We start from the raw sequence: 21,683 nt of genomic DNA, 5'->3' as shown, positions 1-21,683 counted from the left end.
TATCGCTGTTATTCCAGTCCTTTCTCCTGTCTCTGGTGGTGACACCATATAGCCGATGTAAAGGATGTGTAGCTTTTTTTTCCCCTCCTCTTTTTTGTTTTTTTTCTTCACAGATACGCAGCGCAGCCTTCGTCTGGTGTCGTGTCAGCACAAAATAATGTTTGTGGAGTGAAAAGGTATCCAGAGGAAAGACACAATCAGCCAGAGCCGCCCTCGTCTTACGAACGCCGCTTGGCTTTGACAAGAATTTTACTGCCGTGACATTTCACACACCGCAGCGGGTCTCATTCGACTGCTGCATTTATATTTTACTACAGATTTGTCAACAGTGGTTTCCAGTTTGCGGAATGATCAAACTGGATTCAGTACATTTTGGTTGGCTAAGACACACCGCTCACGTCATATTAAAAGTCCATATTAATGTCTTTAATTTATGATCCGATATAGAAATGTGATTTTATGATCCGCATATTTGATTCGGCATATGTTTAATGGCGGATGCCCTTCCTCCTGCCTGGCTTCCTTTTGCTGTTCCTGTTAGGATAATTTATTTCCTTTCAGTCACCTGATGCCTCGACCAATCCGGTCGGCGATATGTTTTATGGTGGGAGAACATGAAAACTCCACAAAGAGAGGCCCTGCCCTGACTGGATGGAACCAAAATCGTGTTCACAATTTGATGTGACCTATTCTAATTTGTTTTTATGTGCCTTTGAGAAAATGTCAATGTAATAACCTCAACTAATTACAGATATTTATATATAACATGAACATAATTGTGACAGCGATCTCGTAATAAACAGTGTAACCACTAGAGTTGGATTTTGTAGTGTGAGATGTGTTGAGAGGGCAAAATGAAAAGTGATGACAAAAGTCCCTTCAAGCACAGTTGTGTGGTTACTTTCCCCGCCTCGCTGCCATCAATCCACTAAAGACTCACACACTCTTCCCGCTCCACTCCAATCGGCCCTTCTGCTGTGTTTACCGCACACACGCCTGCTTCAGCACCTGTCCCCGATGCCTGTCTCTCTAACAAACAACCTCATTCACACACCTCACGTCCCGCTTCTTTCCCACAATCGCCACATTCAACCCGTCTGTTCTCGCCTCTCGCTGCTTTGGATTGAACTCATCAGCCCGCTGCTTTTGTCTTCCCGTGAACGCGCCTCTATTCTGACACCCCGAGCTGCTATGTGTTATCACGGCCGTTCAGGTAGCGGTTCTGAATGGCACGGCCTGCCGTAGCAGCTTGGCTCGTATTATTCCGACAACACAAAAGGTGCACCTGCACAGAGCTTTGTCAGTGGCAGACGGTGCCTCTGTTTGCTTTGGACTTGTGTGAGTGGTCTGTAAGTGTGTGTGTGCACTCTGTGTGTATCTGCTTGTATTCTGGCAGCAGAATTGACTAATTTATTGTATAAGATCTTGTCAATTCTTTTTAGGAAAATTTTAGGATAAAGCACAGAAAATAAAATAAATAATACATTTATATGTGTGTGTGTGTGTGTGTGTGTGTGTGTGTGTGTGTGTGTGTATGTGTGTCCCTACCCTCTTTGGCAGCCAGACGTGGGGATGGGTCAGTGTGAGATGGCGTATTGTAGGATAATGATGAGCTACCTGTAATGAAGTGAAAGGAAAGAAAGAACATAGTAAGGCAAAACAATGTCTCATCCACCAGTCTTTTAGTTTTTTTCTACTACTACATCAACCACTGTACAGAATATTTTTTTGTTGGAATAAGTTATCTTGTAGAATATTTACAGATGTATATTTGTTGTAATAAATATAATAATAAATAAGCTATAAGTAAATTGTAATTCTGAGGTACCCCAACCCTGAAGTCTGTGACAAAAGCCCAAAGTGCATCACAATAGCCAGCAGGTGGCAGTAGAAGGCTCAGCTCCATTTCTGACAAGCAGCGATATAGAACCCTTTTCATTTCTTGTATTGTGTTCCTGTTTTGTCTTAAAAAAAGAATCATCAGAAAGAAAGTCACTCGTGATACATAAATCTAGTACCAAATATGCAAATCAAGCACAGTACTAACGTGGAGGGGGAAAAAACCAAGCCCTGTCAGCATTTTAACGGCAAACCTGACTCCTGGATAATAAAGTCAGAGAGGCTAGAGTCTGCGTATGGCTGCCTATTCATTTCACCTTATGGAGCAGAACTCTGCGCTGCATTCCTCCACTTACTCAGGCACCCTGGGCGGCACCAAAATGCTCTCTTAATTTTAGCTGCCCCCAGGCATAAATCAGCGAGTGGAAAAACAGAGCCAAAAATGCACAGAGAAAACACAAGAGCAGCTACTGCGTGGGGAGTGTGGAGCTTTAGCACCGAGACGGGAGATGGAGAGCTGCTGAGTAAGGAAGATACCTTTTCTGAATGGGGCACACTGAAAAAGAACCCCAAGAAAAAAAGAAAAAAAAAACTCCAAAGCAAGACTAAATTTGTGATGTGCTTTTCTTGCGATTTGATGCAAGATCCCTACCTAACTGTGCTGCTGGAGGTGGGGTTGGGGGGTGAAGGGGCCCATGGTGGCAGACTAGGGGTCTGTTTTTTTAGGGGGTGGCTGAGGGGGTTGTGGGGAGCTCCACAAATGTATTCTAACCCTCCCGACACCCCACCCCTCCCCAGCTCTACCTACTCCACGGCACCCCCAGGGCTCTGGGTCTAGTTTAGAAACCTGGGGGCCTCAGAACAGGGGAGCCATTGTATGAGGCAGGGTCCCTGCACAGCAATCAAACGCAGCTCCCCGTACAAAAATAATTCCACACGCAGAGCGTATAGGCACACGGGGCAAGCGAGCCACCAAGAGCTGTGGAATGAGGGAGAAAGTGTAAGAGAAAGATGAACAGACAGACAGAAAAAAAACGAGGGAGAGGGCGAGAAGGGGAGGAGGACGGGGCTGTTAACCCTTTTCCTGCTGTGTGCCACATATGTGGGCTGACCCAGACAGGCAAACAGGCAGCATTGCTGAGAAAACCTCAAATCATCCCACAGAGAAATTTAGGGCTGCTGTACGAGCGAGAGAGAGAGTTAGTGAGGGAGTAGCGGAGAGAGAGAGAGAGAGAGAGAGAGACCCCACAGCTGACAGTTTGGTGGAGGGAGTCTTGGCAGCGCTGCCTATTTATTTGGACGGCTTCTTCCTCTCTCAGAAAACAAACATGTCCCGGTAATCTGACAGCACAGTGGGAGGACTGGCCAGTGTTCAGCCTTTAAGACCCTCACCCTCTCTTTCCTTCTCCACTCACATCTGCTCAGAGTCTGTGAGATTACATAACATCCACAAACAATTTTCTTTTCTCTCCTTCCTATGACTGATGGCTCTTTTGAAAAAGCCCCTGTCCTCCAGTTTTTTTTTTTTTTTGCACGCTCGTAATATTGAAATCTCCTGGCATTGCGACTGACCTCCATCGGGCCCCTGCTGCTTCTCCTGCAAAGCTATACGATACCGTTGCCTCGAACATGTGGTCGGAGCTCTGTCAACAAACCGAGGGTCTCAGTCACCCAGTGTTTGGGCATCTCGCCACCTCAAGGCGGCTAAATGGGTTGGAGCCAATGGCAAGTCATCCTTTTTATAAGTACCACTGCCTGTCTTCATTCTAGCCTTTTAATGCATGAAAGATATTTCCAAACTAAAGTTCCCCACGCCAAGAGGGATCATTTGTCACTGCCTTCAGCTGGCGTCCCAACTCTTAAAATTAGAGTTTATTTGCAGTGTCGGAGGAGCTGAGAGTCCAAAAAGCAGGCCGTTTACAGGTGAATAAAAACGAAGAAGATGAACTGAAAAAGCCTAAATGGGAGAACATAGACTATACACAAGAGCAGGAGGGACATAATGGAGGACAGGTGACAGCAGGAACAGGTGAAATTCAAAATGGCATAAAACAAACAAAGGCAGGGAGCGAGACAAGACAGAAGCAGTGGGGACTTTCAAACTAAAATAAGCTACAGCTACAAAGAGCAGCTCCAGCCCCTGTGTCAACCTAACATCCACTCCATCAGGTGAAGGGAGATCAGCTTCTTAATAAAGACAACAAACAAACTGAGCCACAAAATGCCAAAGTATCCACTCCTTCCCTACGGAACAAAACTCAGTAATGTCTCATTGCACTGTTTGTTGGTGGCTTTCTTATTTCTTATAACATTACAAAAATATTTCATAATTACTTTTTTTTCTGTTACCGCTGTAGTTAAGATTTGGTTTGGTTTGGGCACAGAAACCAAGAAGGGGTGAGAGAAAGACCTTGTTTTTATTCTTAAAAGCAAACAGTTGTCGCTGGTCTGTGACTAGGCGCATCTAAACTGTCCAATATGAACCTAATCCCTAAGGATACTGGACCGGTACTCGGGCGAAGACTGAAACAAGGATTGTTTGTTTAAATCCTTAAATGACAGAACAAAGGCGAACGTAGAGTGATATTGTTAAAGCTACGACACAACCCTTTAAAGAGGAGGCTAGTCGGAGGCTTGGAACAACAAAGTGTGTGAACTCCATGCAGTGATTACCGCTCGCATCCCGTCTCCGACCGATCATCAGCATTGATTTTGACGCTCTTTCAAAGGCCGAACAACCCTCCCTAACCTTAAGTGTTTCAAGCTACATCACCTCAAATAACTTAGCATGCTAAAGTGCCAGAAATAGATGTGTGAAGAATGAAAAAAAGTCCAATCGCCGCATGAAAGTGTCAGTTCTGGAAGGAACTCTGAAATAACATGCCTGAAAATCCACGGTTTTGCAGAATGGCCCCAAATGAGCATCCTTAACTGGGAGAGAGGCTTGCAAGCGCAGCTATTACGCAGCTAGCTTCAATTACAGCTGAGCTCATCCCCGTGTTTACACGAATAGCAACTGCTTATTATCCACCTCCGCTTATGCTAATGTGATATGTACATAAATTCCTGTAGTGCTAAGTGCTTGAACTCCGGCAGTCGAGGGAGCAGCCGCAGACTGCTCTGTAATGGTGGCTAACACAGCAGACAGCTAACAGTGAAGGGCACGGAGCCAGGCCGTTGAGCCCCTGTGCACCAGTGATAATCTGCCAATAGAAGGAACTAATGCAAGGGGAGCTCAATAAAAATGTTGTGAGGAGAGAAAGGGGGAGAGAGAGAGAAAGAGAGAGACAGAGAGAGCGCTCTCCAGACCTCCTTTTTCCCTACTCAGCCTTCGAGCCCAGATGTTTATGGTCTGTATAAACTATTGAGGGCTCGAGAATGTCCCCCCACTCTGGAGTGAGCGGCAGCAGTGCAGAAGCCCAGACTTATCTCTCTCTCTCTCTCTCTCTCTCTCGCCTCACTCATTGTAAATCCATCCAGACGCACAAGCAACGGCGACAGCTGGGAAACAGAACTATTGCAATTCTCCAAAGACACTCAATCATGACCACCTCGGACCGTTTCCACGCACTTCTGAAAAAAAATAGCCCACCCCTACCACGACTCCCTTTTTTTTTCTCCCTCTCTATTATTGTTTCTCTTGCTCGCACCCTCCTGCTCCTGTCCTCAAATAACTACTGTGAAATCAGTGAAGGATACATTCCGTCATCCACTTTTTTGACTCCTATGTTTCTTCAGATCCACGCTAAGATTGGCTCTCGGTGCTCTGTCCTCCCCTCGCATCCATCCCTGTCTCGTCTCACATCCCTGTGTGTCGGAGGATGCGGTCTCTCATTGTCTGAGGTTTTCGCTCCGCTCCGTTTCCAGCACATGTGGTATCAAAACGACCTACATGGGTGCGATAAAGCAAACAGTCCGCGGTCCCTCCCTGACAGACTAATTTGAACAAATTCTCAAATTGCGCCCCCAAATTGAAAGCACATTGGGGTGCGGGCGGCCATTACTTATAAAAATCTGGATAAGTGACCAACAATGAGGCCGAAATAAAGCACGGGCAACTACCCTCGTTACTGCAGGCAGCTGGGTATAGCCAGACAGATGTGCAGATTGTGCCCGCGGTTGCACCGGCGTGGGTTGCCTGAGCGATATTTCCATGCATGACGTGGCACGAATGTTTTGTTATGGTATGGCTGTAGGGTGGGGAAGTATGTCCCTGCCCCGCGCCAAGTGCACGTACGGGGCTTAATGACTCCGAGGAATGTTAATCAGAGGTTCAATAAACAGAACCAAGCACACACATGATGCACACAGATGTGTATGAAATGATTGGACCTTGGGACCCTCCATTTTTTTCTCTTTTTGTTTGGAGTAGTACTATATGGAAGAGCAGTGAATGGGGTTTGGAGGAAGACATCACATGACCTCTAATCACTAATGCTTCCAGGGCTTGGCTCAGTATTTCCCTTCCTCTCTCCTTTTCTGTATTCGGGAAGCTCGGCTCGGCTCCAACTCTTGTGAGTGAAGCCAGAGGTCTATTTTCTGGACGGGGGTTACTCCTCGACTATGATTGTGTTTGTTTGTGCTGCGGGGGGAAAAGAGAGCGCAGCTTTAGTTTCCAAATCAACAGCCCTGCAGGGTTCGCATAAAAGCCTCAACCCGCCTCAACCTTCCCTCCTCCTTCTCAGTCTCCCTGAGATGTTCATTTACTAACATGGTTCCTCTTGCCCTTCGGCTCCCAGTGTCAATAATGCACACCACTCGCTTGTCAAAGCTTCCCCCCCCCCCAAAAAAAAACAGGTCAGTCGGTCCAGGCACGGGGACGGGATGGGAGCATTCGTCTTTTTTGATTGTTGGGAACAGATCCAAAGCAATTTCGACCGGCGAGTAGAGAGGATTCCCGAGACATCTCCTGTGTCTCCAAAACACACACGGTCTAAATAAAAAAACGTTTAAAAAAAAAAGCAGGACAGCAATGGGCAGAGTCGCGGTGCAGCACGCCTGAGCCTGTGGCTAAGTCACGCAGCCAGTGGCCATAATGAAAACTGCTCTGTGGAGTGTGCCCAGTGGCGGTCAGACGGATCCACCCGCTGCAGCGCCGCACAATGAGGCTGTTATACTCATGACAAGCATCTCTCTCTGCCCAGACGCCGCGCACAGAGAAAACTGTTGACACCCACAAAATACAGTTCCCATTACATCACGCGGAGGCCCATCGCAACTTTTTTGGGAGTAATGTTAGACTTAGTTGAGCCATCAGTCACTCCACCCAACGTGGTGTCATGATATTCTGCAGCAGAAGCGGCTCTCACTATTTTTAAAGCGCAGGATGGCAAACAGAATTCAAAGACGGGGAACAAACTGTTCTCTCTGTACGTACAACAGATACTCCTGATCTGCCTATTTTCAAAGTAAATAGCGGACATACCTATTGTCTGAACTAGACATCGCTGTGTATTCAAACCAGCGACCGTGCCAGATGTTACATCTTATATCAAAATGTAATTTGCATACTGCCTCAGAAAATTGGCTTCGCTTCCCCGCCGAAACATATGAAGCAGGATTGCACCGAGGAACTCTTCAAAGGCAAGAGGCTCAAATTTAGTTGCCTGCATTGCAAATTGCAGATCAACTTTCTTTGCTGTGCTGAACACACGGGCCTAGCGTGGTTCCTGAGGCAATGCACCTGGGCTTCATCTCTTCGGACCATGTGGAATAAGGCGCAGCAAAGTCAAGTGGGGGATGTAGTCGATGGTTATCTCGAGAAGGGGAGAGAAACCCCCTAGGTTTCCACAAACCAAGCTTTTAATACTGGGTAGCCATTACAGAGAAATGAGTTTCCAGTAAAGGCAGGTTTTCTTGTTTATTGACAGTAATATGAGTATAGTGTGGTGACAAAAAAAGACGAAAAAAAAACAACTGTCATGTAGTTTGCTGGGGTTTGGCATTTTTTCACTCTCGCTTCTCTATCCAAAAGTAGAGAGGAGTAAATGAAAAGAGGCTTGTGTCTGGACTGAAATTCGATTTTCGCTGCTATTCTTTGGCATGGATGATAGCCAGGGCAGACTTCAACTCAAGCACAGACAGCAGGGTGTACAGGAGTGCACTTCTTATTCAATCCAGAAACTGATTACCTACGTAAACTTTTTTTTTTTTCAGTCAATTGCCAAAGAACTTGGAGCCCAATATTTCCCATTAAATCATTAACTGATTATCTCTGGATTCACCTTTTTGTTTATGGATACTTCAAGTGCACAAGGTCTACTTACTTTCCCTGAGGTAATTGAGATGAGAGAGAAGTACTTCGGCGTTGTACATGGTGGTGAGCCGGAGGAAGTCCTCCTTGCCCATCTTGCAAAGATCTTTGCCGTCTGTGTTCTGAAACATGGCCGTGTCGATCTCTAGCAGGCCATACTCCTTGATGGCCCATTCCAGCCACTGGCGCACATGGTCCTGAGACCACAACGAGGGGTCTGCAGGAAGAGAGAGAACGATTATTGGCGAAAGAATAACTGTTTCTGGACCGACACCAGGGGAAGACAAGAGTTGGGCCTCATATCTGAATAAGGTGAAGGCAGGGGGAGAAATGGACAAATTGGAAACAGAATTTTCTATCAGCAGCAGACCTTCAGATAGTTGTAAATATTCTTTTTCGTGCTTTCGCCGCATGAATAGGATTTGCCAGATGATTCATATTCAGGTAAATACTCTCTCACGGAGTAGTATTCACTCAGAAATCCCTTCATGCGATTGTTAAAAATCTGCAGTATGTTTTGCATCACATTTACTACTTGTATTACGTGACCTGAGTCTGAAAACTCCAAACTTACCACTTGTGGTTAAGGAGTGGCCTCCATGTGGTAGCTCCTATTAGGTTGATTAATGAGTGGACGTTTACATTGGTTTACTTAAATTTGAATTGCCTTTACAATGGAAAAATTCACCAAGGCTCCATTCGATTTTAATGAAATGAATAACATGTGCTCATTTTTGGGAAAGTGCAGTCATTCTCTCTGGCTCGCCGGCTTACGTGTATCGACGTAATCAACTTGCGTGTTAAAATTACTTTTAGAAAAAGCCGTAACACTGAAAGTGCACTTGTTACTCCCTGACCTGTGATATTTCACATACTGAAAGATCAAACTTAGAGACATATATGGGTCTGGCAGATAAACAGACACCTCTACCTGAATGCACTCAGCCATGCTCCCATGAGGGAAGTAAAACACTGGAACAATGCTTTACCCCGCAAACCAGCTAAATAGCTCATAAAACATTTACAGCATTGGCAAAATTATACCAAAACAGGAGAGCAATTCTGTCTGTGATCGCAGCCTAGAACAATTAGCACCTGTAGTGAATATGCTGATACCAACGATTTATAATGCATTTTCAAGCGAATCTATCTAATGTCAGATTTTACTTTTTTCATTGTTACATACCTGCAGGTACAATGACTCTACGCTCATTGGTGGTCATGTTGGGGGGAGGGGCATTCTTCTCATCCATGTAGTTTCCATAGTTCATCTGAGATGCATCGTTACCCCCCACAAGCTTATTGCATTTACCCACACTGCAGTCCACTGGAGACTCCCTGCTACACACACACACACACACACACACACACACACACACACACACACACACACACACACACACACACACACACACACACACACACACACACACAGGGAATATTGTAAAAATGTTAGCAGCAGATAAATTGGCTGTTGTTGCTTATCTTTTCCAGTCATTGACTTTGGCATGGGATATATAAGCCCTAAACTGTCCAAGTGTATTGAAGATTAGAAGCAAAAATAATTGAAGGTTAGTCGTGGTAAATAAATGGCCCTTGGAATGACAAATGGAAACATTTACACTAGCAGCTGTAGTGATGAACACCAACTGTCTAATATATCTAATAAAGATGGATATGAATAGGATAATGTAAGACACAGGAAGGGGTTGTCGTGCCATACCTGGATCCATTCATGTGCTCATATTCTCTCTTGACGTTGACCCGCACCGGCTGGTTGATCCACTCCTGCTGTGGGGGTAAGGGGTTGATTTTGTGGGTCTGGCCGTAGTCCTGTGTGCCAGATGCAGTCATGTCTGTCTTAGGGAGAGGGGCAGCAGCAGCGTACGGAGGCTCAAATAGGGACTGGTCTTCACTCACCACTGATAGCGCCTCCTATGGATGAAAGTAAAATACACTTGGTATGTCTCTCTTGACTCCCTTTACAATGCCGGTATCTGCTCCGTCCTATATAAACTTAAAGCACTATATATTTGGGGAAGCACCCTTATTTGCTTTCTCGAGAGTGAGATGACAAAATGGACAAGCACTCTCAAGTCTGTCCAATTTAATATGAGGCCACAGCCAGCAGATGGTTAGCTTAGCATAGCGCCTGGAAGCAGGGGGGAACAGTTAGCCAGGCTCCATCCAAACGTAATAAAATATACTTAGCAACACCTCCAAAGTGCACTAATTAGCGCATTATGGGTGGTTTTACATGGGGTTATGTGCTATTTTTTGGATAGGCGCAGTGACTTCCTGGAGTCTGTGCCGGGTTGCCTGGCACATGAAGTTACACTTTTTTGGGGGAGTTGTATTAAAGACATTCAATATAATGTGTTAATTAACTAGTTTGAGAAGTTGATGTAGGCAGTTAGTTTTCCTTTTGGACAGAGCTAGGTGAGCTGTTTACCCCTGCTTCTTTATGCTAGCTAAGCTAGCTGTGTCCTGGCTGTGGTTTCATATTTAAAAGAAGGGTACAAGATCTTCTGATCTAACCTTTTGGCAAGAAGGCAAAAAAATGTGTATTTCCAAAAACGTAAAACCGTTTCAAGCAGCAAGACGTGGCTACGTCATAAAGAATGATAAGAACTTATGAGCAGATACAAGTCAGGCCTCTCATTCCACACTACCCGGAAACCTGCAACGTCAAATTTTCAATCTCTTGTGTATTTTCTGTTTACAGCAATTATGTGCAGTTATGGGTCATATCGCTGTCTGGCATCCTAAGTAGTTTGTGTCCACAACCCATGTAGCAACTGTAGCTTCCTGTTGATGTTAACATGACTTCAATCATCGCCCGGAGTGGAGTAAGACAGAGTTGTAACGCATGGTTGACTTTTATTATCAGTCAATGCATACCTCTGTTCTACCAGTAATAATCGCAAATAAAAACCAAAAGAAATGCTATTAACTATTATGAATTCCTTCAGACATGCCCCGATGTGTCTGTGTTGTCTGAGCGCTGGGCTTCCCTCCACAGCTGAAGACTCAACAGAAGCAGGGGGGTGGGTCACGGCTACACTGACCCTCTCTGCTGTGGCTCTGCTGGAGCAATGTAAGTTTATTAAAGAAAACAAACGCAGAAACTTGCGGCTGGCCAAGATATTACGTGGTTTCCAACACGCTCCACGTGCGACGGCGTGAAAGCAAAGCAAGGCTTGTGTAGTCGGCGGGTCACACTTTAACACGCTTAGTGTTTAACAGTGAACAGAGCCAGTCAATGTCACCGTGTCACACCGTCTGTGGGTGGGACGGAACGTGGACGCTTCTTGGCGATAACTTGATGACTCAGCTCTTTGTTGTAATAGCTCCATCCATCTTCGTGAACAACAATCAAACAAACAAGTACTCAAAAAAAAAAAAAAAGAATATCAAGAGAAATTATTACAGTCATATGCTTCTGATGGGGATTAGGCCCGGGTCTGATGCACATCTGGATCTGATAGGATCTGATGGCACAGCTTAGGCGGAGACGTGTCTAATTCCCAAGGACTGAATTATTTCATTCCAAAATGCCACATATCTGCTCCAGGGGGAAAAAGCTACTTGATATTCATCGATCAGTATTTCCAACGTGCAGCCGTTTCTGTGAAATGTTGCTTTTATGAAAAGCAAAAGCCTCATGATCTCACATAACTACAGCGCCATTCCATTCTAAGACATGTCACGCAAGCAGAACGTTTTCACTCATCCCTGTTTGGATGATAAATGTCTCCTCTTGCAGCCAAACTTTTTATTGGTACTAGAGGGTGAGTGTAATAATGTATGGCGCTGTATACGCTGTACACGCATACACCTAAACATGCTCTTTCACCAACTCAATTTGGACAATGAGTTGAAAATATACAGCATGCTTTTCCTTTGACCTCACCTTTTTAATTCCCTTGAACTATAATTTTCACAAACGTGCTGACTTGTATGGCAGTTAGAGCTTCTTTGAAGTTTGAAAATAAATTGTATTTCGATTAATCTGAGTTCTAAAACAAGACACATCAGCATAACTGAGTTGAAATAAGTCTAATAGGTATTTGAAACCATTGCAGGCACAAAAACTGATCTAATGAAAGAAAGTGACGGGTGAAATCTTCACTCATTACCTTGAATTACCTCAAATGTTGGCACCATTTGCAGTGGAACGCAGTTTTAATTTGTAATTGCACTACAGTGCCCTCTGTTGTAATGCCAAAGACACACTGCTGACTGTGTCCACGCAAAGAAAACTAATGGATACGAAGATTTGTGACAGTGTGGCAGCTTGTAGACATCCTGGAATTAAAGACAACTGTCTTCGGTTTTACTAACTTCATTTTTCTCCACACGGTTAGGAACAGCTTTGTCTTTTCCACACATCACATTTAAAACGGAGACAAACTTCTGCATTTACTGCATCAATAAAGTACTAGACTTCAGGTTGATGGTTAAAAGCCGAACCTCTCGCCAGAATTAGATTTTCCAGTGATTTCATCAGTGGATCCATCACAGCCTGAACGCTGGCAACGGGGCTCGCTATCTGAGCGGAGCACACCAGCCAGTCTGTGGATGATAGCGTGTAGAAGAGTGAGGGAATGTCTCATTGCGGCTCGATAAGGGCTCACTGAGCTATTATGACTGTTGCACGTTATATTTACAGTGACATATCGGGCCTGCGCAATTGAAACCATGATTGACAAGTGGTGTGTGCCTATCAAGATTGCAGAGAGGGTTGTTTTTTTAAAAATAGGATCACGCCACTCTGCATGAAGAGAAGCTGAAAGGATGAGCTTTCTTTCCTGTATCTGTGTGGAACACACATACTGAGCGTTACAGGCCGCTTTCTGTCTCCCTCACAATGTCCACAGAGAATTCGTAGACAATAGATTAATTCCTCTGGAGGACCAAAAAGGTAAAAAAATATATATATTTGTTTTTTTCTGAAAGCACAAACAAGATCTATTTTTACAATACATCTATGCGGAAGGCCACGTTACAAGGGGAGGGGGGAGGGCAAAAAAATAAATCATAGCTCAGCTGCAAAACTGCTATTATAAGCATTGTGCGAGTGTGACACCTGCTGGGAGCCACCTCTTGTTCTGTTTACACCGACAGAGTCCATCTCTCCAACGTGCGTCACGACGCGTCTGGAGCATGAGTGGATACATGCAATAAGCTCCACGTCCAGACTGCACGTGTGATTGTTTGGCGTTCACACACACAGCCATCTAACAGGAGCCACCCAGAGAGAGAGAGAGAAAGAGGAGGAGGAGGAGGAGGGGGGGGCATTCCTGTCTTTTGTTTAAGGAGGAAGAGGAAACCTGTCAGGAAAAGATTGTGTGGAGCAGGAAGCTCTCATGGCTAGAGAGCCCTTCCTTTCTTTTAGCGAGCATGAATGCAGCCACAGCAGCCAGTCATTTACACCCAAGGATTCAATTATGATTACATTAATTGTCACAACCCCTTTTGCTTTGTTGCAAACATCCAGGCTGAGGCACTAACGTCCTGGCTGCGTGGCTTTCATCCCGATACAAAAATAAACAATCGACTGTGAGTCCTGAATGTTGAATTTAAGAGGACTATATATGCAGCCTGACTTTTTTTTTTTTTTTTGTCTAGCCAACGTTTGCACTCATCCAAAACTCACACCACACCCTGCCGCCGCAAACCCGCTACTTTAAATTTCCAAAAAAGAAAAAAACGCGTCGCATGTTAATGCGGACGCTGCATTCCTCCGACCTTCCACTTGTTTAACCGGAGGACACAGACTGAACGCGGGCTGAACCAATAGGGGGACTTGCCATTCAACATCTGGCTGCTGCAGCCATAATGCATCTGGAATCTTGGAGTGTCGGCGGACCAGTAGCTGAAGTGAATGTAGACCAGCGCTCCGCTACCCAACATACCGTTTCAAAATAGTTGTGTAACTATATAAGGAGCAAGCCGCGGCATCATTGTGAAGCTTGTGGGTTTTTTTTTTTAAAGTGTCGCAAACTGAGAAGTTGCCAAATGACAGCTTTCCTTTACAAACCCGTCTGTGCAACGGAGGCAGACAAGTTCCAAACACCGACACAGAGAAAGAGTATTTCTTGTGTGAACAGCAAAATCATCGCATCTCTTTTTTTTTCTTTCTTTTTTTCACCCACGACGGGATCTTCGGACCGAGCAGGGCGATGCGCCACACCGCCGTTGCGCAGCTCCACACAGCCTATCCAGCGGTACATCCAAGCCATCCCTATTGCTCAATCCCCGCTGCCCAGACTAAACCACATCGATGAACTCGTGGATGACACACACCTATATAAAATAGCGTTCTTCGTGTTGTCCGAAACAAATAGCCACTCCTTATTTTATTGTTGCCTTTCCTGACGTGCGTAACCGTGCGCTCGGTCCCCAAAATCCAAAGCGTGAGCCCTCGAATCCACGCCGTAGCGTATCCTCACAACCAGACCGTTTATTGAAGGAAAAAAAGGACAGTGGATACTTTCAAAGAAAGGGGGGTGAAAAAAGAAGGAAATCTTGTTACCGCTTTCAGACCCAGAGAGAAACGCCGCTCATCGTCGTCAGATTGGAGGTCCCAGCTCACAGACCGACACAGAGGGGCATTTCAACCCATTGCTTTTCAAAAAAAGGAGGCGCAACTCCGAAAAAGCAGTCTCCCACAAACCCCATACACCCCGTTCTCCACCCTTACCTTAATAGTTCCGTCCATTTTGCGCAATGTTCAGCGGACCCCGACAATATCCCAAACATGACACGCTCCTGAATTAATTCCAGCCCCCCGGTATGTGGCGAGAGAGCAAGAGACACTTTTACCGGATTGGGTTTTTTCTTTCCTCTAAATTTGGGAAGTGAAGTCACCGCTGTTGAGAAGGTTGAGAAGGAAGCTGTGTGTCACCGTGAAAGCCCTGCCTTCAAAAAAAGCAGGATACTGTCCCAGGGAGATAAGCAGGGAAAACAATTGAGTGTTCGCTCCGCTGTTATGTTTTTTTTTCTGCCTCGGAAATATTTACAGGATGACTGCCTGCGTTGCGCACGGCCATTGCCCGCCGTGGAATGGGCTTGTGTGTTTTTGGCGTCCCCCCCCCCCCCCCCCCCCCGGTAGTGTCACAGATGGCGTGGACGCGCTTTCTCTCTCTCTCTCTCTCTCTCTCTCTCTCTCTCTCTCTCTCTCTCTCTCTCTCTCTCTCTCTCTCTCTATTTTGTGAATTATTTCTACACAACGTTTAACTGAGGTTTTCGGGGAATGAGGTTTTACTGTCGCAGGGGCGCTCTCTGAGTTATCGCGTGTTTTTCGCTTCACGCCTACACTTTTCGGACTCGCATCTGGTCATGCCTCCATCCATCCTTGTGTAAATCAGCCCGCTCTCTGTTTTCGCCCCGTATTTCACGGTGTGAAAGCGATACATGAAATAAAGTTTATCTTCGGACAGATGCTTCTCTCTTACTGCTGATGGAGCACTAAATCCAAACAGGGAAGGGGAGGGGGGTCATGAACACCTATGGCCAGGCACCTTGTCTTTTTTTTTTCTTTCTTTCTTTCTGTTACAACTCTCTGAAGTTTTTCCTGAAACCGTTAATAAAAAAAGCCAAGCATTCAGCTCCTGACCGCACTACAGTCTGTGGGTCTGCGCTACACGTGTGCGTCTGCTGTTAAACGCAGGAACGAATGGATGAAAAATGCAGTCTGCACCAACAAGGGCGCAGTTGCAAAGGTTGGGGGCTCAAATGTAATACATTTTTTTTTTATCATCATTGTTATGATTGTGTTTTCTATTATTCAATGGTTTCTCCATACTCGCCTGGACTGAAAAAGAGACCCCCCCCCCTCTAATCCCCACCCCCACATAGGTATTTTACCCCCCTTTTCGTCTGCCCTATGAAATTGCCCTCATCAATTCAAGCATAATTTTAGTGCAGATGCTAGACGTGGAGCCAGCTCTGAACGTGACCAGACCAATAACACTGCAAGAAAACGTCCACAGCACAGCAGCGTCTCACTCTTATTTAAAATCAATGACACAATATATAAATATAATGAGATACATTAGATTTAGGACACCCACTTTTATAGTGATAGCACTATTTCAAGTGATTCCAGGATTATTTTTGAGCAGGCCATGCCATCAATAAAACCTCATGTTATGGGAAACAACTTGACCTCAGACTAAAGTGAAGGTGTCTTCATTAGCCACACTGTATACCATTAAAATGGTGAAGATGGACATTTTTTGCAGTGTTTGGGTCCTGCCTTACAGAGACTGAGCCCCGGCAGCGACTGACAGCAGGGCCGGCCTGTCTGCTCTCTAGTTGGGGGTCTGGTGGGGCCGAGGGCCCCCACCCTTGGGACCACCACATCTGGATCCTGCTAAGGGTCAAGGCTTCTCCTGCCTGAGGCCAGTTCAGACTCGTGTAATTAAGGGAGACACCTTGTTTAACTCTTCAGTGGCTGGTTTGGTTTCAATTTTTTTTTTCTTGGTTTTGTTTTTCAATACATTCCAGCGTCTGAGGTTTTCACAAAGCATTTTATTGAAAGGAGATCAGTGATAAAGTTCCAAATTAAAGAGGTGCTTAAGATTTGGCCTCGAGCTGGTGATTCACCGTGCAGGGATTTATGACCAGTAAGAGAACCACATCTCTTAAAACACCCCATTCTTTTACTTTTACACTGTGATGTGCGTGTTTGGATTCATGGCGTTGGGTTCCATTAACAAAAAAAATGAAGCTTACCCCCCCAACACACGGCTCCGTAGAGTCCAAAATGACTTTAGGTGGTGCAAATACATTAAATGCAGTGTCATGAAATACTTCTGCAAATTTCCAGGATGCTTTTCAAATGACACCAAACCCTCATGTTTTCCTGAGAAGTCTGCTTTTCCAATCAAACAGCAGCTCGTCTCAGACAAGGCCGCTCCCTCCCTCTCTCTCCCTCTCTCTCTCTCGCTCTCAATATTCCTGCCATCCCAGTCAACTTATCAGGAAGACTGGGGGTCCGGCATCTACCGAGACCATAATGAACACGGCGGTAACAAACATTTTGGAAGGCCAATAAACAGATGCAAGTTGGTTTACACAGTGAACCACAGAACATCTGGCTTGACGCTGGAACTAGACAGCCAGACATTTCTTCCTTACACCACGAGCCAGTAGCTCCTCCGTCCCTCTCTCCGCTGGGGCAACCAGCCAGAGGTGGGCGGACACTATGCAGAGTTTATGTTCAGCAGGCTCACTATTGTTAGGCCCTGCCTTTCTTTTTCAGCTTATATGAAGATCTGCTAAGATTTGAGTGCGTGGAGAGCGTTTGGTCACAGTCTCAGAGAGGGTGAGTAATAGGAGTTTGTTTGTCGAACAAGTGAAAACAATCGGTCCGAAGGGAAACACAAAGGGCACCTTTTTCTTGACAGATTCAGCTTCAAGGCTGTTGACTTTTCCCAAAACAAGTCATGTGGAGTTGTCCCTGCCATTTTTTCCTTTTCCTGTGCTTTCTATATAAACATATATACATGTATGAAACTTTAAGGTTTGCACCTCTTTCATCAGTGTTATTCAGCCCCAGTCAATAACAGCATCCCTCCTCACTTTGCTGTTTATTAGACAGCAGATTTCACATCATTCCTTCTCTCGGGCTAAAACACAGCCCGAGTCAAAATACTGAGGGCAAGAAGTGGAGTCTGCATGCACACATAAGCACGAACTGTCTGGCCCCTCGCTCTAGGCCATAATTAATTTGAGATTTATTTTTATTGGAGAGTTCCAGTCTCGCCTGGCCTTAACCAAACAAAACCAAATGTTGGGCCGCAGATTTGCTTGAATGAGTGAATATTTCTTTCTTTCATTTTTTTTTTTTTTTGTATTGAGGCGTGCCACATTCTGACCAATATCTTCCCGAATGTGGCTGAGCTCGGGAGAGCAGCACTTGCACGCAAAAAAAAAAAAAAAAAAAAAAAAAAATGCACGCTACCTCTGAATCCGGGCACGATAAAGAAGGAAAAAACAAAACATTATTGGAATAAGAACAAACAGAAATAATCTAGCATGCAAAATCAAAGGAGCTATATGCAAGCACTGTCAAATTGAAAACTCCTTCCACGCTCGAGTCCCACGAGTCTCTGTCTGTCCCTCATTGGCCTCCTGTCTTTTTCTTCTTTCGTTTTTTTAAGGAGCAGAACGACTCATTTAAAAGCATATTTTCTCCTCAAACATTCCACGCTATTCAACTCTCTCACAACACATCGGGAATTGTTCCGAGCCCTGAAACGCCGGCTCTCTCTGCACAAACGCCGTATAGCTGGATGAAAGGGGCCCTTATTCAAATTGGGGAAATACGTTTTCAAACATTAACAAGTCGCCCTTGGAAAAATACCTTGATTATGAAGATCGTACACCAAGCTCCCCTCTGCTCTTTTTTTTTTTTTTTAGCGAGGAACAATCAGAGCAGTCACTCTCGGAAGGTTATTGTGATGGTCGTGCACGCGGGGAAATTAACCGACTAACCAAATAGGGCACGTGGAACTTGAAATTACGTGACATTATATGGTCATTTACGGTTGATATTAAAACAAAACTAAAAAAAATATATTTTATGGTTTCAGTGCCTAAAATATGTAGCAGTTGCAGGTATTCATGCTGCGCCATGTCTGACTTTTTTTTTAATGTGAAAACCAGATGTGCGCTGTTTGCTTTATTTACTTAGAGAGAGAGAGAGAGAGAGAGAGAGAGAGAGAGAGAGAGAGAGAGAGAGAGAGACGTCAAACGCAATAATGAGTTATAACAGCAGTATTTTTAAAGACCAACAAAGAAAAAAAAGAAGAGAAATCGACAAAAGTCGAATCGATGTTGGCACTTCAAATAGACCACAACACAGTCACGTTTCAACGAGCGACTCTGCAGCACAAACACAGGGCGGAGAACAAGGTGGCAATCAAATGCAATAAGCCTGGAGTGTGTTAGGATTTTACAAAAGGAAGTATTATTTTAAAAATCCTCATAAGGACTGTAAACGTTTAATTCGATTTGTTTCTAATGTAAATAACTGCATATACTCGTCTCTGACCTGCAGTATGAATGCGAATTACTTTTGCATGGACTGGTTGAAAAATATGATATGATTTAACAGCATACAAAAAAATGAAGGAAAAAATAAATAAAATATGAAAGGACCCCCAGTCGGTCCCTCCAACATTACCTGAACGAAGTGACGGTGGTGTCTTACCTTGACGTAAGACGACGTGTCAGGGACAGTTTGAAACATGTCTACTTGGCAGACACGCCCAAGGGTGCTCAGTGTCCGATGGGCCCTGGGAAAGGAGAATAAAACCGCGGAATTATTAATCACTTAATGTAGTTATCATTATTCTAATGATTTATCTGTAAATGTATTATTTGAATGGGACATTTGCTGCAATCTAAAGCGACACAAATCCTTTCCTCCTTTCCATCAAGACATCACTTGCACTTGACCCCCCCCCCCCCCCCCCCAAAAAAAAAAAAAATACCGTGGGTTTTGTCAGCCTCCACATTATGGCTTACCACATCCACCGATATAAAGGAGAAAGTCAAATTTGCTTAATGCCCCCCAACCCCCTTGTATGCCTGACTGCACACATGATCCTTTGATTCATTCATAGAGGCCTCATTTTCTTTTCTCCAGAGTGGTCAGAGGTATTAGATAGGGATACCATTTAAACACCCACTGTCCGTGCATTAACAACACCAACTTATACGCCACTAACCTACTGGTGACACGGATGAATGACTGCAAGTCGCCCTATAGGAGTTGGGGCAGCGAGGAGGAGAAGAAGACGAAGAAGAGGGCCCCATCCCAACCCCCATCACGTCTTCCCCCTGAAGCTTACCACATATTGAAACACTTTTCGCTTTAATAAGTGCAGCTTACAAAGTCTAGGGTGAAAGGGCACTTAGAGGACGGTGTCTTTAGCCCTTCCCTCCCTGTGCAATTATTAGGAAGGCAGTGGCACATATATATATATATATATATATATATATATATATATATATATATATATATATATATATATATATAGCTCATTGGGGCCTGTGAGACGTCACGCTCACGTTCAGTAGCAATGTGTGCTCTGACATGTCGGGATAATAAATAATATACAATTATGAACCCTGAAGAAAATTAGTGATGCGGATCACGCGCACTTGTTATCTTACCGCCCTAACCCCCGACAGTGTCATAATAATACAAATGTAAAAGAAATTCCTACATTCCTGCACTACTTTTTTTTATTTTATTTTTTTTTTCGCAATTTCACCTTCACGTTTTGAATTCCTGCCCCATGATAAATGAACCAAGACGGTGGTGGTGGGTTATATATGAACGTGGCACGGTATAAATACTAGTAGAGGACCAATGTTTCTCTCTCTCTCTCTCTCTCTCTCTCTCTCTCTCTCTCTCTCTCTCTCTCTCTCTCTCTCTCTGTCTTCTCGGCTTCTGCAAGCAAACGCAGGACTCGCCTCATAAAGTCTCTCTCCCCCCCCTAAATGCATCCAATTTCCACGCGGTAAAAAGCGCATAGGATACCGCATCTGCAGCCAATTAGGCGGAGGAGGACTGGTGAATAACGGCGTGAACCTCCCTCCGAGACAGCCCCGTGGGCCGGGACCCCTCTAGTGTTACATTTTAAGCATCTTGCCTCGCTGGTATCCATCATAAACGAGAGCCAACTGATTTCCAGCTAATTCGCATTCCATTTGCTGTTTTTTTTTCACATTTACGCAAACGATTAAATCCCCCCCCCCCCCCCCCCCCTCCAGAAGTGACAATAAGCCAACACGAGTCGTTTTCTTTCGATAGCAGAACTCACATTCAGTTTAAACCTTTGAATGAATCGTGCAATAGGACAAACAGTAACGTGCAAATTGAGATTTAATCGATGCCATTCCGAAATATCCACTCTGTTCTCTCTCTCTCGATCGATTGCATCAACAGCAAAACAACAAGTGGACATGATTCATCTCGCCACCGCATGCACACACCTATGCACAGTTCTGCCTGCAGCCGAGCAGGAAATGTTGCTTTTCTCACTCACCTGTCGTTTCTTTTTTCTCTGTCGGTCGTTCGATCAGTTTGTTTGTTTGTTTGTTTGTCTGTTCGATCTAATAACTCCTCCGCCTAAACAATTAGTCCCGTCCAGACAAAGCCGCTTTTCCCGATGATGATGATGACAGTGAGTTATTTTTTTTTTTGAAAGGGGCTGAAAAGGAGCGCCGGGTGTGTGAATGGAAATGCTGCTGAGACGGGAGAGCCGCGACCAATGAGCAGCGAGAGAAAACCTCCCCTTGCCTGCCGTGTGAGGCCACTGAACCGTGAAATAAGGGGGACGCGGGGAGAGAGAGAGGGAGGGAGAGAGAGAAGGGAGCTGCTTTATAAAGTCTTTTTGGTCGGGGGAGAAAATAAATATATATTTTTGTTAGTTTCGATGTGGTGACTCATTTTTGATTAAGTTCATATAAAACACATGCATGTGGTGCGTCTGGGGAAACGGCACAATGAGAGGACTCCTAAAGCACCGCAACCATCATTGAAAAATAAATAAAATAAATGCATAAA

General features: G+C 44.8%; 1 protein-coding gene across 7 annotated transcripts in view; it reads right to left on the bottom strand.

Annotated features, from left to right (window-relative positions):
• The window catches only part of fli1 (Fli-1 proto-oncogene, ETS transcription factor), a 31,789-nt gene extending 10,439 nt beyond the window's left edge, over positions 1-21,350 (bottom strand). Inside the window, exons 1-6 of one of the 7 annotated variants that reach the window (XM_084020404.1) lie at positions 21,163-21,350; positions 19,290-19,401; positions 9,816-10,027; positions 9,279-9,430; positions 8,106-8,309; positions 1,549-1,617 (exon numbers count right to left, since the gene is read on the bottom strand). In XM_084020404.1, the coding sequence (XP_083876530.1) occupies positions 1,549-1,617; positions 8,106-8,309; positions 9,279-9,430; positions 9,816-10,027; positions 19,290-19,355 (703 nt within the window). In that variant the 5' untranslated portion in view covers positions 19,356-19,401; positions 21,163-21,350. Of the gene's footprint in view, positions 1-1,548; positions 1,618-8,105; positions 8,310-9,278; positions 9,434-9,815; positions 10,028-14,630; positions 14,752-14,798; positions 15,147-19,289; positions 19,402-21,162 lie in introns of those variants that run through there. The other 6 variants (XM_084020406.1, XM_084020403.1, XM_084020405.1 and 3 more) reach the window with 6 other exon arrangements.
• Between the last annotated feature and the right edge of the window lie 333 nt (positions 21,351-21,683).

Source organism: Eutrigla gurnardus (genome assembly GCF_963514095.1).
Source record: "Eutrigla gurnardus genome assembly, chromosome: 10".
NCBI classification, from domain to species: Eukaryota; Metazoa; Chordata; class Actinopteri; order Perciformes; family Triglidae; genus Eutrigla; species Eutrigla gurnardus.
The sequence above is the reverse complement of the archived record's forward strand: the minus strand, read 5'-3'. Positions and strand labels throughout refer to the sequence as shown.